This window comes from Schistocerca americana, chromosome X (genome assembly GCF_021461395.2).
Source record: "Schistocerca americana isolate TAMUIC-IGC-003095 chromosome X, iqSchAmer2.1, whole genome shotgun sequence".
NCBI classification, from domain to species: domain Eukaryota; kingdom Metazoa; phylum Arthropoda; class Insecta; order Orthoptera; family Acrididae; genus Schistocerca; species Schistocerca americana.
In genome coordinates this window covers 103,199,941-103,217,214 of record NC_060130.1, presented here as the reverse complement: position 1 = coordinate 103,217,214, position 17,274 = coordinate 103,199,941, and the positions used below count along the sequence as shown (strand labels likewise).

Below are 17,274 nucleotides of genomic sequence, written 5' to 3'. Positions count from 1 at the left end.
CTGGGCCATGCACTACTGAGTGGGTTTCTGAGTGTCAGCATTCCTGGCAACAGATTTCATGGTCAGCTTCTTGGCCAACAGCATACCACAAATCAACCACATCATGCACTAAAGGGGTATAGCCTCTGTGCCACAGTGCTGCAAGCGTAGCATCACAAATCTAGATACAGTGTTTAACTTCATAATACTGGTTTCCTGAGCTAACAACAGCCTGCTGCAAATCGTCCCTGGCACTTCACCCCAGGCCACTTCAATTGTAGCTTACACAATTCCTGACAATGGACATTAAATTCTGTCCTTCCTTCCTTGATATACCATTGCTTATAGTAGAATCATACTAATCATATATTCATTTTATGTTCACAGTGAGTAAAATTAATGCACACTTTGTTCTGCTATTATAAAATTATTATCATTTAAATTTCTTGTGTGGAAAAAATATTGAGCTTTGACCCAGGTAATTCCTGTAATTTCCTTAATGGTATCTTGTTTTGCATGAAGTACAGCTGCCAGTGTAAGTAACTGTTTCATGCAGCCAAAAAGCATATTTTATATATGTAGACCTATTTTCTCCATCATCATTCAAAATACTGCTCACACCTTGACATTTAAATATCTCATCAATAAGAAAGAAATGAACTGGATTTGAGAAAATTTTAGGTGTGTAACAATTAAATTTTGGCCACATAGAAATCTGCAATATATTTGTCATTTCTCAGTGAAAACGTCTTTCTGGTTTTGTAATTGGTTATTTATGAGAAAATCAGTGAGCATTTTGCAAGGGCTGTCATTTTCATTCAATCATCATCTTCAGTTACCCACAGTTCTGTTGCTGTGTGTGTATTTTATCAACTGCCACCAATAAGCTCAAGCAATATTAAATATTTTTGATAATTTTGCATTTCCTCTCATTTCAGCTCACACATGAATCAGAAAATAATGTTACAAGGGCAAGGGAACTTATTGACAAGATTTTAGGAGAAAAGAAAGGTAAGTATTTGTGTAAATTAGAAATAAACATTCTGAATTAGCACATTAAGTGCAACTTGTGACTCGTAGAAGTGGTCAGCTATGGAATAATGAAATATGGAATAACAAAAAGTTTTCGGACATTGCCAGGAAAATTTAGCTTACATTACACATATACAGTAAAATATTTACATTATGAATATAATAGAGGGAAACATTCCACATGGGAAAAATATATCTAAAACCAAAAACGAAAGCGTTGGTACGTTGATAGAGACAATAAAAAACACACAAACACACACACAAATTTCAAGCTTTTGCAACCCAAGGTTGCTTCATCAGGAAAGAGGGGAGGAGAGGAAAAGATGAAAGGATGTGGGTTTTAAGGGAGAGGGTAAGGAGTCATTCCAATCTCGGGAGTGGAAAGACTTACCTTAGGGGGAAAAAAGGACAGGTATAAACTCGCACACACACACATATCCATCTTCACATATACAGACACAGTGTATTTATCAAGTGAGTCTGGGGTTTCACTAATTCATCCCTACATTCCTTTACCAGTTTAGGTGAAATGTCATCCCAGCCACAAGACATTTTTGGTCGAAGTGCTGATATAATTGCTAGGATGTCCCTCTCAGTAATAAATGGTATGGATATAAAAGGACTGGCTAAATATTCCAAGACTAGAGTTTTGTGGCTTGACATGAACTTCATTTGTACCAACTGTACTGAACTTTTGTATAAATTTCTCACACACTTCTTTTGGGACATTTATTTCTTCATCATTTTCTTTTAATGTTATGTTGCTGTGTTCACAGGAATTCTGTTTCACACTTCCTTTATGCATTATTTTCCAGGCAGTTTTACTGATACAGCTAGAGTTCGTTACTTCAGAGGTATATTTCTGTGCTTTTAGGTTAGTCAAGGACTCTCTGTATGTTTTCCTGAGCAGTTTATATTTTGTTGAGAAATATTGTAGTTTAGTATCTCTAAAAAGTATATAGCAATCTTTCATTTTCTCCTTCAGTTCAATAATTTCAGAAGGGAGATTCCCGGCCTTATGGTTTACAACTTTATTTACTTTTTTAACTAAAGTACAGGTTTCATTTAAAGTGTTACTAAATAACTTATAGAAATATTCCCATTTTTCATTCACTTCAGTTGCATTGTACACTGGTTCCCATTTTTCATTCCCTAGTGCCATCTTAAGTTTATAATAATTAAATTTTCTTTTATATATAACTGTACCACTTTCAGTTACATCTGTGTTCCCTACATCAATTTCCATAGTAAGAGCTCTGTGATCACAAATGTAGTTTTCTAAGGTGTTTACATTTACTTTCTCTTTTCCTACATTTGTGAGAACATGGTCAATACATGTCTTCGTATTTGCAGTGACTCTTGTAGGTTCTGAGTTCATTTGTTTAAAGTTATAACACTGTAATACATCCATATAGTGCAAATAATTAACACTATTATTTAATGAGTCTATGTTGATGTCTACAAAAAGCAACAAGTGTTTTTTATACACTGCTGTCTCCTCCAGCAGGACCTCAAGGCAATTTAGAAACTCTTCTGTGTTACTTCCAGGTAACCTGTACAGTGCTGCTATAATAAGGCTGTTGTTTCCATACTTTAGGTTTACTGCTGCAACCTCAAATACCATTTCAGTACTCAGATCATCTATCTACATCTACATCTACATCCATAGTCCACAAGCCACCTGACGGCGTGTAGCAGAGGGTACCTTGAGTACCTCTATCGGTTCTCCCTTCTATTCCAGTCTCGTATTGTTCATGGAAAGAAGGATTGTCAGTATGCCTCTGTGTGGGCTGTAATCTCTCTGATATTATCTTCATGGTCTCTTCGCGAGATATACGTAGGAGGGAGCAATATACTGCTTGACTCCTCAGTGAAGGTGCGTTCTCGGAACTTCAACAAAAGCCCGTACTGAGGTACTGAGCATCTCTCCTGCAGAGTCTTCCACGGAGTTCATCATCTCTGTAACGCTTTCGTGATTATTAAATGATCCTGTAATGAAGCGCGCTCTTCTCCATTGGATCTTCTCTATCTCTTCTATCAACCCTCTCTGGTACGGATCCCACACTGGTGAGCAGTATTCAAGCAGTGGGTGAACAAGTGTACTGTAACTAACATCCTTTGTTTTCAGATTCCATTTCCTTAGGATTCTTCCAATGAATCTCAGTCTGGCATCTGCTTTACCAACGATCAACTTTATATGATCATTCCATTTCAAATCACTCCTAATGCGTACTCCCACATAATTTATGGAATTAACTGCTTCCAGTTGCTGACCTGCTATATTGTAGCTAAATGATAAAGGATCTTTCTTTCTATGTATCCGCAGCACATTACACTTGTCTACATTGAGAGTCAACTGCCATTCCCTGCACCATGCGTCAATTTGCTGCAGATGCTCCTGCATTTCAGTACAATTTACCACTGTTACAACCTCTCGATATACCACAGCATCATCCGCAAAAAGCCTCAGTGAACTTCCGATGTTATCCACAAGGTCATTTATGTATATTGTGAATAGCAACGGTCCTATGACACTCCCCTGTGGCACACCTGAAATCACTCTTACTTCGGAAGACTTCTCTCCATTGAGAATGACATGCTGCGTTCTGTTATCTAGGAACTCTTCAATCCAATCACACAATTCGTCTGATAGTCTATATGCTCTTACTTTGTTCATTAAACAACTGTGGGAAACTGTGTCGAATGCCTTTCAAAAGTCAAGAAACATGGCATCTACCTGGGAACCCATGTCTATGGCCCTCTGAGTCTCGTGGACGAATAGCACGAGCTGGTTTTCACATGATCATCTTTTTTGAAACCCATGCTGATTCCTACAGAGTAGATTTCTAGTCTCCAGAAAAGTCATTATACTCGAACATAATGCGTGTTCCAAAATTCTACAACTGATTGACATTAGAGATATAGGTCTATATTTCTGCACATCTGTTCGACGTCCCTTCTTGAAAACAGGGATGACCTGTGCCCTTTTCCAATCCTTTGGAACCCTTCACTCTTCTAGAGACCTACGGTACACCGCTGCAAGAAGGGAGGGGCAAGTTCCTTCGCGTACTCTGTGTAAAATCGAACTGGTATCCCATCAGGTCCAGCGGCCTTTCCTCTTTTGAATGATCTTAATTTTTTCTCTATTCCTCTGTCATCTATTTTGATATCTACCATTTTGTCATCTGTGTGACAATCTAGAGAAGGAACTACAGTGCAATTTTCCTCTGTGAAACAGCTTTGGAAAAAGACATTTAGTATTTCAGCCTTTAGTCTGTCATCCTCTGTTTCAGTACCATTTTGGTCACAGAGTGTCTGGACATTTTGTTTTGATCCACCTACCACTTTGACATAAGACCAAAATTTCTTAGAATTTTCTGCCAAGTCAGTACATAGAACTTTACTTTCAAATTCATTGAACGCCTCTCGCATAGCCCTCCTCACACTACATTTCGCTTCACGTAATTTTTGTATGTCTGCAAGGCTTTGGCTATATTTATGTTTGCTGTGAAGTTCCCATTGCTTCCACAGCAGTTTTCTAACTAGGTTGTTGTACCACAGTGGCTCTTTTCCACCTCTTACAATCTTGCTTAGCACATACTCATCTAATGCATATCGTACGATGGTTCTGAACTTTGTCCACTGATCGTCAGCACTATCTGTACTTGAGGCAAAACTTTTGTGTTGAACCATCAAGTACTCTCAAATATGCTTTTTGTCACTTTTGCTAAACAGAAAAATCTTCCTACCTTTTTTAATATTTCTATTTATGGCTGAAATCATCAATGCAGTAACCGCTTTGTGATTGCGGATTCCATGTTCTGCGTTAACTGTTCCAAATAGTTCGGGTCTGTTTGTCACCAGAAGGTCTAATATGTTTTCGCCACAAGTCGGTTCTCTGTTTAACTGCTCAAGGTAGTTTTCAGATAAAGCACTTAAAAAAATTTCACTGGATTCTTTGTCCCTGCCACCCATTATGAACATTTGAATCTCCCAGTCTATATCCGGAAAATTAAAATCTCCACCCAGAACTATAACATGGTGGGGAAATCTACTCGAAATATTTTTCAAATTTTCCTTCAGGTGCTCTGCCACAACAGCTGCTGAGCCAGGGGGCCTATAGAGACATCCAATCGCCATGTTTGAGCCTGCTGTAACCATGACCTTCACCCAAATTATTTCACACTTCGGATCTCCGTCAATTTCCTTCAACACTATAGCACTTTTTATTGCTATAAACACGCCTCCCCCTCCACTGTCCAGCCTGTCTCTGCAGTATACACTCCAATCTGAGTTTAGAATTTCATTACTGTTTACATCTGGTTTCAGCCAACTTTCTGTCCCTAGTACTATGTGGGCATTTTGACCATTTATTAATGAGAGCAGTTCTGGGACCTTTCTATAGATGCTCCTGCAGTTTACTATTACCACAGTAATATTGTTATTCCCTGTTGCGTTTTGCCTACTACTACCTTGCCACCTCTCAGGAGGCATCTTGTCTGGCCTAGGGAGGGAATTCTCTAACCTAAAATTCCCACAGTGCATTCCACACGTACTCTGCTACCCTTGTAGCCACTTCCTGTGTGTAGTGCACGCCTGACCTATTCAGGGGGACCCTACATTTCTCCACCTGATTTTACATCATTTCTACTATAAATGACTACCACACCACTTTTTTGTGTCTTTCTGCAGTACAAGTTTATAAGTTTGTAATTTTTTAGCCTGTTACCATATGCTTCCTCTTCCTCGCATCTCAATTCACTCGCTAGGAAGAGGTGTGGCTTAGTTTCTTTTAAGTAAACACTCAGCTGCTCTGTTTTGTTAGTTACATACTGGACATTCTGATACGCAAGAGTTAATTTATTATGCTTTCCTCTAAAAAAACATCATTGTTTACTTTGTGACTCAGAATTCTGTTTAATTCGTATTTTTCTTTGATAATTTCCCATATTTTGTCACACAAGAATTTTTTGCATTCAAAATTTAGGTGCATACCATGTCTGGTATGTAGGCTTCTGTTCAGTTTGCCTATATCTAATATTTTACATTTGGCAAAATGAGCACACATTTGTTTCATTTTAATGTTTGTTTTTTGAATCAACTTATTTACACATGAATTGTACATGAGATCTTACCTGTGAGGCAGTGTTGTAATAATGATGTTTCGTGATTTATTTGCTTCTAGGAAGTTTTCCAGGCTTGCTAGGCAATTTCATTCTTTATTTCTTGCGATGTCATTGGCACCAACTATACATGCTACATATTCGTTCTCTTCTTTCTTGTTTCCCTGCAGGTCAACATCAGTAACAGATTTTGTACTTGCACCTGGTTTCACTATTCCTATTGCTTGGATATCTTTGTAATTTTGCTCTAAATCACTCACCAAATTTTTGCCGTGGCTGTCTGTTAATAAAAGAACGTTGTACCTTTTTTTCGATGGTAATAAACAGTTATGAGAGAAGCGACACAACAAAAAACGTACTAAATTTCGTCCATTTGTAAGCAAAGAGTTCCACTGAAATTCAAAGAAGAGCCATGGATAAAAATATTTCAAAAGGGGGAACAGTGAAGCAAAATATAATAGAAACTATATGAATAAAATAAAATTAAAATAGTTGAATGGAGCAGATAATATTCTTTTCTACACAAATTATTGAATCTCTGAATCTCCAGGTGGTGAGACATAAAATAACTAATCAGGAAATACCTAAGGGTTTGAATAAGATGAATTACAGAGAAGAAATGTAGATGGATACTGGTAATTGAAAGAGTGTTAACAAGTGGAACAAAATAAAAATGATGAACATGGAAGGGGAAAGGAAAGAAGAAAGAGAATAAAATGTAAAATTGTATGTTGTGGCCATAAGAGGTTAAACTATGGCATTGCCAACACATATCTGAATCTTGTTTGGCATTTTTTAAATAACTTTCTTTTCAGGAATTTGGACACGCTGAATTTGTAAATATTGTTCAGTTTCACTTCAAACTTTTTTTCACCTAAAATTGAAGTAACCTTATTGGAATCAATATCAGTCCAACAAACTGTTTTATTTTCAAAATGAGAGCCATGTTGCTAGATAAATTACGTTTATGGATCACAGAAATGTGATATGGTAAGTCTGGAATTATGTTGGAGAGAGGAGAGCTAAGATACTTGTCATATCATGGTGCAAGCACAAATCATGTGCAGGTTACTCACCATGAGAGTGACAATAAAAAATCACATGGAGAGAGGGAGACACACCTGGCCATTTGCACTAATGCTTTTAAAAACTTTATAAGATTCATGGCACTGAGACCATTCTCTGGGGGAAATCACTACATAATCATTTGTCTTCAAATCAGATCATTGAGATGTGGATTGTGCACAATAATGGGCCAGTGGTAGGCAGAACTATTTCATTCTGATTCAGCATTCTTGTGACCCTTTTTTTTAGCCTTTCTGAACTGATTATGAACAGCAATATTTATCCTTAACAATTAAATAATAGTGACAGAAATTTTGTTGTACAGTCCAATAAATTTAATGACTTCCTTGGAAGAACAACAGTTTATTTTGGAAACACTTGATTTCCAATATGCCCAAAACTTCTTTGTTTCTCAGTCTTCTGTGTTCTTTCTGAAGATAAGAGGATAATGATGTACTTTATGATTCATTTTTTATTTCTTTCGAATACATGAATCACTTTACCTGTTTCCTTGCAAGCTGCTAAATTACATAAGACTGACCTCATTATCATGCATGTGCTGTGCTCTGTTTGGATGTATGTAGTAGTTAGTACATATACACACACTGTAAGGAAACAACTGATATGCTACATTTCAACTGAAAATTGTTTAGTATATCTTGATGAAGAAAATAGAAATGTTGTACATTTTGCTATGAATATATGACCAAATTAAGCATAACTGTAGTAACTCCCTGGGTTTGTGAAAGTTTTTCTAAGGATTTCTACAAGAAATAACTTCATAAATATTCACAATTAGTTTTAAAATTAATAATATTATGGTGAATAGGTATGAGAAGTCCATATTTCTTACTTAATACAATTATTTTATCTTTAAAAATAACTACATCTGTGGTGCAAATGTTTCTGCTTCAGTGGTTTACGGAATAACAACAGGTTTTGGAAAGTTTGCGAGGACCGTAATTGATGCTGACAAATTAGAGTAAGTAAACCGAATTTATATCAAAATGTAATTTATATTTTTCATTTCAAAGATCATAATTTAATTTTGTGTGCTTTTTAACGTAATTTTTTCAACTGAGCAAACCAAGGATCCCTGGAAAGTAGGTACATTTATTTCCCCAGCCTATACCTATTCCACATTTTCCCTCTGATAGTGATGGTATAAACAATGTATATTACTGTTGCTTCAAGTTCCTCAAAGTTTGAAAGAAAAGGAAAGCCTGCTACCTGAGTTACCTAAGCTGACTCTTTACATTTTTATACCACTAGCAGTGAGTCGGTTCATATCTTCCCAATGAAGTGGCTGTTACTTTTACTATACTGCTGTATTTGTAACTGGCTTGATCTCACTGTACAGTAAGTTCCTCCCATGTTTAACATGAGTACGTCAGTATGTTCTGTTTTCAATGGCTGCTTATATTGCTATTTCTTTGAACTCTCTGAAAAAATACACATTTATGAACTATTCTAGAAATGTAGCTGCCTTAACCCAAAAAGTAAGTAGTGCTTATCTACCTCCTTCTTGGTTGTGTCAAAGCAAAATACAATATGTATAAATGTCTCTAATGGAAGTAATTTTCATTTTTTGTGCACTTTGATATCTTATAATTTATATGCTGTGCAATTGTTTGCTGTTGCCAGATACAAATCTATTTGAAACATAATGTGTTGTCTCAAAATATAAAAATTTATTTGGTCTATAATGGTATCAGTGGATACTTATTATCTACTTGTATGAGTAAGTACTTATATTAATTGACTGGCTGGAAGTGTGACTACATCTAATATGTCTTTTATTTTGCTCATAGTGGAGCTGAATTATACAGCACATGACAGTACTATCAGATCCTTTTCGTAACATGGTGCTGAGACAAGGGGGCCCATACAATAGTTAGTAATGGATGGGGGAGGGGGCTGAGCTAGGGCTATGAGTGTTTTCACTAAACACAGACTTTTGAAATTGCTTCACCAAAGAAAACAAAGAAAATATTCCAGAATTTGGACCAAGAACAGCTGCCAGTGTAAGTAACTTAGAAGATCTCCTTGAAATAGTGAAGCAACTTAAATCACTTCATAAAAGTGAGTCTTCTGGTCCAGATTGTATACCAATTAGGTTCCTTCCAGAGTATGCTGATGCAATAGGTACATATGTAACAATCATATTGAGCATCTTTGGTCGGAATTTAAGGGTATTGTCCACCATGTGCTTGAGAAGTAAGTGTCTAGCAAAAATATAGGGAAGGGAAAGGATCCACCTTGGTACAACAAACATATTAAGAAACTTCCTGGCAGATTAATACTGTGTGCCCGACCGAGACTCGAACTCGGGACCCTTGCCTTTCGCGGGCAAGTGCTCTACCATCTGAGCTACCGAAGCAAAACTCACGCCCAGTACTCACAGCTTCACTTCTGCCAATACCTCGTCTCCTACCTTCCAAACTTTACAGAAGCTCTCCTGCGAACCTTTCAGAACTAGCACTCCTGAAAGAAAGGATACTGTGGAGACATGGCTTACCCACAGCCTGGGGATGTTTTAATCTGCCAGGAAGTTTCATATCAGCGCACACTCCGCTGCAGAGTGAAAATCTCATTCTGGAAACATATTAAGAAGTTGCTGAGAAATTGGAGAATTTTGTACAGTTGTTTTAAATGTAGTCACTGCCCCACTGACAAACAGAAATTATGCAAAATGGAAGCAGCTGTTAGAAGGACAATAAGAGATTCTCTTAATGAACTTGAAAGCAATATTTTATTTGCAGAATCTAAAAAAAAAAATTCAAAAAAAAATTTTGGTTGTACATAAAATCTATGAATGCTACAAATAATTCAACACCTTCTCTTGCTGACAGTATGGGTAATATAACTGATGATGATAAACAGAAGGCCGAAATTCTAAAGCTAGCTTTCAAAAACTCGTTTACGGTAGAGGACTGCAGCACCATTCCCCATTTCAATTAGTGTTTACTGTATCTGGGATTGTAAAACAGTTAAGATCCTTAGACGCCAGGAAGGCATCTGGCCCAGACGGTATCCCCGTAAGATTATGTGTTGACTATGCTACAAATCTAGCACCATTCTTATCCATCATCTATCAGAGATCACTGGAACAGCAGAAAGTTTCACAGGACTGGAAGAAGGCCCAGGTCATAGCAATCTACAAAAAGGGTAGAAAATCGGATGCACATAATTACCGGCCAATTTCACTGACATCGATTTGTTGTAGAATCATGGAACATATTTTGCGTTCAGACATAATGACCTTTCTAGACTCTGAGAAGCTCATCTACAGAAACCAGCATGGTTTTAGGAAACAGTGGTCATGCAAGACACAGCTCGCCCTCTTCGTGCATGATATACACAGGCATGATACAGGCTGTAGATACCAGCTCCCAGGTTGATGCCATATTTCCCGACTTTTGGAAGGCTTTCAACTCAGTTCTGCACTGTCGCTTGCTACAAAAGTGCACACATATGATCTATCTGATGACATATGTGGTTGGATGCAAAGTTTTCTAACAGACTGGAGCAGTATGTCATCCTGAATGGGGTGACTTCAACAGAAACAAGCGTACCTTCAGGTGTGCCCCAGGGCAATGTAATAGGTCTGTTGGTTTTTACGTTTACATAAACGGCCTGGTTGATGGTATTGACAGAGGCATTAGACTGTTTGCCGATGATACTTTAGTCTACAGGAAAGCAGTATCACACGAAAGTTGTGAACAAATCAATGAGGATTTGCAGAAAATAAATGCATGGTGTAATGACTGGCAGTTATCCTTCAATATTAGTAAGTGTAACCTACTGTGTATAACAAGGTGGATATCCCATTAATGAATGAGTACAAAATAAATGCCTAGTCTTTGGAAGCGGTAACATTCGCCAAGTATCTGGATGTGACTATAAGAAATGATCTCAAATGGAATGATCAGATTACACAAGTAATGGGTAAGGTGAACTACAGTTTATTGGTAGAATCCTGAAGCGATGCGGGCCTTCAACAAAGGAATTAGCTTACAATACGTTAGTTCATCCAGTCTTAGAGTATTGTTCATCTGTATGGGACCCTTACCAGTTCGGTCTGATTCAAGAGATTGAGAAGGTCCAAAGAAGAGTGGCATGACTCGTGACTGGTACATTTAGCCAACACGAGTGCATTACAAATCTCATAGAAAGTTTGAAGTTGGACACACTTGCAGATAGACAATGCGCTAAATGGAAGGGGCTGCTGACTAAATTCCAAAATCCCATCTTCACTGAGGATGTAGAGCCTATATTATTACCTCTAACTTTCAAATCACGCAATGATCACCATTCAACGATAAGGGAAATTAGTGCTCTGACTGAGGCGTTCAGACAGTCATTTTTCCCTAGTTCGATCCGTGAGTGGAACAGAGGGGGTGGGGGGTAGGGGGTGGGTGGGGGGGGGGATATGGCTTTGGCATGAATTGTACCCTCCATAACACACTGCTTGGTGACTAGTGGAGTACATATGTAGATGTAGACAACTCGCTCAATGAAAGATATGTACCCAAAGACTGGAAAGTTCCACACCAATATTCAAAAACGGCAATAGGAGTAATCCCTAAATTACAGGCCCATATCTTTAGCATTCATATGTAGCAGGATTTTGGAACACCACTTAAATTGGAAAGAACACCTAGGGGAAGGCAAACCAAGGACTGTGTTTTATTAGAAGATGCAACAGATCTACTACAGAGACTGCCTACAATGTGCCTGTCCTTCCTCTTTTTGGAGTATTGCTGCACAGTGTGGGATCCTTACCAAATAGGATTAATGGGCTACACTGAGAAAGTTAAAAGAATGGCGACACATACTGTATTATTGTGAAATATGGGGGAGAGTGTCATGGACATGATACAGGATTTGGAGTGGACATCATTAATACAAAGTCGTTTCTCATTGTGGCAGGATCTTTTCATGAAATTTCAATCACCAAATTTCTCTTCCAAATGTGAAAATGTTTTGTTGATGCTGAACTACATAGGGAGAAATGATAATCATAATAAAATAAGGGAAATCAGAGCCCTCACAGATTTTCATTTTTTCCACACACTGTTCAAGAGTGGAATAGTAGAAACTTATTGTGAAGGTGGTTCGATGAACCCTCTGCCAGGCACTTAAATGTGATTTCCAGAGTAACCATGTAGATGTAGATGTGGAAGATGAATGACAATTGTTAGTGGCCATAAAAATGTTCGAGTTCCAACCATGTTGAAAACCTGTTTTAATAGCAACTTTAAATCATTTTATTGAAAGAAAAACAACTTGTTACACTATATTTTGTTCTTTCTCTGAGAGCTGGGGGGAGGGGGGGGGGGGGATGTCTTCCCCCTCACCCCCTCCCACCCCCACCCCCCGCCCCTACCCACCACTGTCCTTGCCTCTGGATATGGGTGCCCTTGCTCTAAGACCATTGGATCAATCCTTTATAACCTGATGATATGAGATAAATTGTTCACATGTGGAAATCTCAAATCATAAATGTCATCTTTTGTATAAAAAAAAGCTTAAGTTTTAGATGTTAATCTGAACAATAAATTTGTATCTTATATATCCTATATTTTTTCTTTCTCTAAATGTTTCTTATAGAGAAAAATTAACTGTGTAGTCCAAGTATTAGCCCTTTTGCATGGTAATTATGTTATTTATAAGGAAATGTTTTATTCACAGAGAGCTCCAGTACAATTTAATTAGATCCCATGCAGCAGGTGTAGGAAATCCACTGAATCCAGAGAAGACAAGAATGCTTCTAGCACTACGAATAAATGTTCTTGCTAAAGGCCACAGTGGTATATCTCTCCAAACATTACAACACTTAATCAATGCATTTAATGGTAAGACTGTTAAATTTTCACATGGCAGTGAAAACATTGTTAAATGATACATTTCATATTATTATAAAAACCACATGTTGTAGAAAAATATTGAAGTTTTATTTTCTAATACTATCAATATTAAGCACTAACACATACTAATTAATACATCATTAAAAATTATGTCGTATAAACATGTCAAAAATAGAAAACATTCATCATCACATACTTCCTAATCATTTTTCTTATATGTCAAGCAGTGCCAGCTATGTAATGTGTGACTCTTTCTGCAGGGGTTTTATGAGTATTAACATTTGATGTTACTTTTTTGGAAATAAAAAAAACAAGATTTATTCTTTTTTGTTGTTTATATTAATGTACAAACTCTTTTGTGTACCACAGAGGTAAGTTTCATCACAGTGAGATACTATATTTATTCAGATAATGATATATTTATTTTATCTGGTGCCATTTATGCACTGAACATATACTTGTAATTAGGAGACATCAACTTACTCATGTTTCTTAATACTTAGACTACATATTTCAAATTAAATAACTTAGAAATTTTGATTCATTTCCATGTGATCAAATGAGGACTAATTTGAAATGTAAGGTTACTAAACTTGTGATGGACAATTTTGCAACACATGTACTCTTATATGGCTTGGATGCATGTTATATTTTAACACAGACAACACAGCCATGCAAACGTTCATTCCAGTGATGTACCAGGGAATATATCCCTGCATAGGAAGGATATGCAACAATCCTCTAGAGCCTCATCATTATATTATGTTGGACACCCATGTAATTTGTGAAGCAGCCTATTTTATATAATAGTCAAAAGAGATGGAAATGACTACGTGTTAGTGTGAGAGCTGTATAGGTAGTAGTATAATACCCCCATTTGAAACACCACAACTGCACCACATAAGAAACTGGAAAATAGATTCCTCCAACAATTTAATATGTACTGGTGATATCAAGAATGGCATTAAAAGCACGTGGAAGATAAAAATACTACAATTTCCATGTTGTGCATGTGGAGTCACCAAAAATAGGCATTTGCTGAATGCCTATTGTTGATGACTCCAGATGCACAACATGCAAATTGTAGTATTTTTAACTTTAGTCCTTTATGCAGGCTTTGTTACCTTAGAGAGTAATACCATGAAACAGAGCATTTAAAATATGGTATTAAGCAAGATAACACTCACCACCACATAAAGTCATTGTATCATTTTGAAATTATTACTGTTATGTGATAGTTCTTATGAGCAGTCTTTTAGGTATTTTTAGTCTACAGAAGTACCACAGACCTGGCAATGAAAAATAGCTTGCACTGCTTCTAGAAGCAGACTGCCATAGGTTGCTTGATGAATAAAGCCTTCCAAGTGATTGGAAAGTTTGCATGCCATTCTCATTTCCAAGAAGGGCTGCTGAACAAATAAACACAACTGTGTGTTGTTATGGGTGATTTCAATCTGTTGTACAGTTTTGGAATGAGTTTTATGCTTGTCTATAACAACCTTTCTAGAGGCCAAAAATATCCTCTGTAGGAATCAGCACTCATTATTCAAACAACAACCATGTGAAATTCTGCTCACTCTGTAGATCCAAGAGAGGATACATTGGAAGCTCCATGGAACTGTTCAAGGACGGTGCTGTTGTGTATAGAGAAGACACTGTGTGACAAAATTGTAACAGATTGCAGGAAGACCTGCAGAATATTGACACTTGGTGCAGGAATTGACAGCTGACCCCCAACAAGAACAAACTGAATTTTATTAGGATCCTGTAGGATTATGTGGTACACAGTAAATGTACATGTGGTATAGAAATGTCAAAAATAGAAAACATTCATCATCATATACTTCCTAATCATTTTTCTTACATTCTAACATCCATGATTCTAAGTAGGAATATATACAAAGTTAATGTGATAAGTACTCTTCAACACTGTTAAATTCCTTTTCCATCAGATAATCTTTGAGGTTCTTTGAAAACTTAGTGTCATGTACATTGCCAGACAACTTTTTAGGCAGACTTCTTAGTAGTTTTAAATCTGAGTGCTGGGATCTTTTTTCAAGCATTGTCAGTTGGTGGGATATGCTTTGTATGCCATTCTTCCTCTGTGTGTTGTGGATGTGTACACTAGCATTTGCCGGCCAGGGTGGCCGAGCGGTTCTAGGCGCTACAGTCTGGAACCGCGTGACCTCTACGGTCGCAGGTTCGAATCCTGCCTCGGACATGGATGTGTGTGATGTCCTTAGGTTAGTTAGCTTTAAGTAGTTCTAAGTTCTAGGGGACTGATGACCTCAGAAATTAAGTCCCATAGTGCTCAGAGCCATTTGAACCATTTTTTTACACTAGCATTTGTAGCTTACCCTGCACTATCTTTTGGGACATATATTATAGTTTTATATATGTACATGGATGTAAAAGTTAAAGTGCCTAGTCTTTTGAAGCAATTTCTGCATGTTTCAAAAGTCTTTCTTCATAATATGGCCCTGGTTGCTTTTTTTTGTGATGTGAACACCCGTTTTATTTCTTGAATGTTTAAGTTTCCCAGGACTATCACTCCATACTTCAGGTAAGGTTCAAATAGTCAGTGGTATACTGTGCACAAAAGCTGTTTGCCTGAATACTGTGACACCTGCCTCATAATGAATATAATGAAGCTGAGTTTCTTACTGACAGAATTATTATGGTGGTTCCATTTGAGCTCGTTATCCACAGTAATACATAAGAATCTAGTGGATTCTACTTCTTCCAGTCTCATTTCATCCACCTATAAATGCATGCGCACAGCCTTCTCTTTATTTGTGAACCTTACATACAGTCTTTTTTTTAGATTTATGACAACTTCATTTTCCAGGAGTCACTGAGCTGTGGTGTTTGCAGATATCTATGCTCTTCTGTCAAGCAGTACCGCATTTTCATCATTGTTCAGTATTGTCATGTCATCGGCATACAATATTTTCTTGTCCTTCTCTTCAGCACCTATGTCACTAACATATAGATTAAACAGCAATGGCCCAATTACAGATCCTTCCGGCATTCCATATTTCATGGCTTTGGTTTCTGACTGACATGTATTCCCTATTGATATATATGGTTTCCTGTTGTGCCTGTATCATTCTATCCTTTCACCTGCTTGTCCTCAAACATCATAGTTTTCCAGTTTTCTTACCAGTATTTCATGAGCAACAGTGTCAAATGCTTTGGAGAGATCCAGAAACATTGCAGATACAACTATATAATATTTTATAAATATAATTTTTAATTGATTTGTTTGTTAATACTACAATTTACCATAGTTTTAAAAAAACCATGTGTTCATGCTGCTGGAAAATAATATTTCAGTCAGTATGAAAGTGTTCTTTTCTACATGTAATAATTTAATTATTTTCTTTACAGCTTCATGTTTGTCATGGGTGCCTGAACAAGGCTCAGTGGGAGCCAGTGGTGACCTAGCACCCTTAGCTCATCTTGCCTTAGGACTGCTGGGAGAGGGCAAAATGTGGAGTCCATCAACAGGCTGGGGGGATGCCAAAGATGTGAGAATGCATTTCATCATTTGTATTAAAGCTCAATAATTTACAGTTTTTTTATTTTTTTAGTTGTTTGTACATCATGTAAAAAGTGGCTAGCATCACCTCAGGGATGTAGAAGAAGTCTAGAAATATATCAGTGTGTCACTCTGACTAATAACTATTGTTAACAATATTCTGCCCATGTAATATTAACAGATGGGATTATTATATAAAAACATTTATTTTATATATACTGAAATTGACTGCAAGTTAATAACTTACTCAAGACAAACAAAAGACGCTAACATGAAATATTACTGTTGCTTTGCCACTTACACTATTCAGAAGCTGTTTCATAACTTATGTATGTTTATCACTTGTTTATTTATATACCAGGTGGTTATAATTAAACTTTCCCTATTTAACATGTTATAACATGGAAACTAATTACCATACCGGTACCGAACTTTGTAGCATTAATGTCCAGAGTATGGGGTGCATGATTTCCATGCATCACAGTGCCACCATCCAGTTCCAACTCTGGCCACCAGGTGCCATGATCAGTCATCATGATTCTTAGTCTCACACACCTGACCAGTTGCAGTGCACTTGTTGACATGTCAACATGAGCTTGGACAAAAGAAGCAGGGCATTATTGGTGGAGCTCTATTAACAAAACAACAATAATGCTGCAGCTGG

At 37.1% G+C, this 17,274-nt stretch overlaps 1 protein-coding gene across 1 annotated transcript in view; it reads left to right on the top strand.

Annotated features, from left to right (window-relative positions):
* Positions 1–17,274, top strand: part of LOC124555556 (histidine ammonia-lyase-like) — a 244,837-nt gene that overhangs the window by 129,495 nt on the left and 98,068 nt on the right. Inside the window, exons 6-9 of the mRNA XM_047129513.1 lie at positions 918–990; positions 8,115–8,181; positions 12,894–13,057; positions 16,460–16,599. Of these exons, the coding sequence (XP_046985469.1) occupies positions 918–990; positions 8,115–8,181; positions 12,894–13,057; positions 16,460–16,599 (444 nt within the window). The remainder of the gene's footprint in view (positions 1–917; positions 991–8,114; positions 8,182–12,893; positions 13,058–16,459; positions 16,600–17,274) is intronic.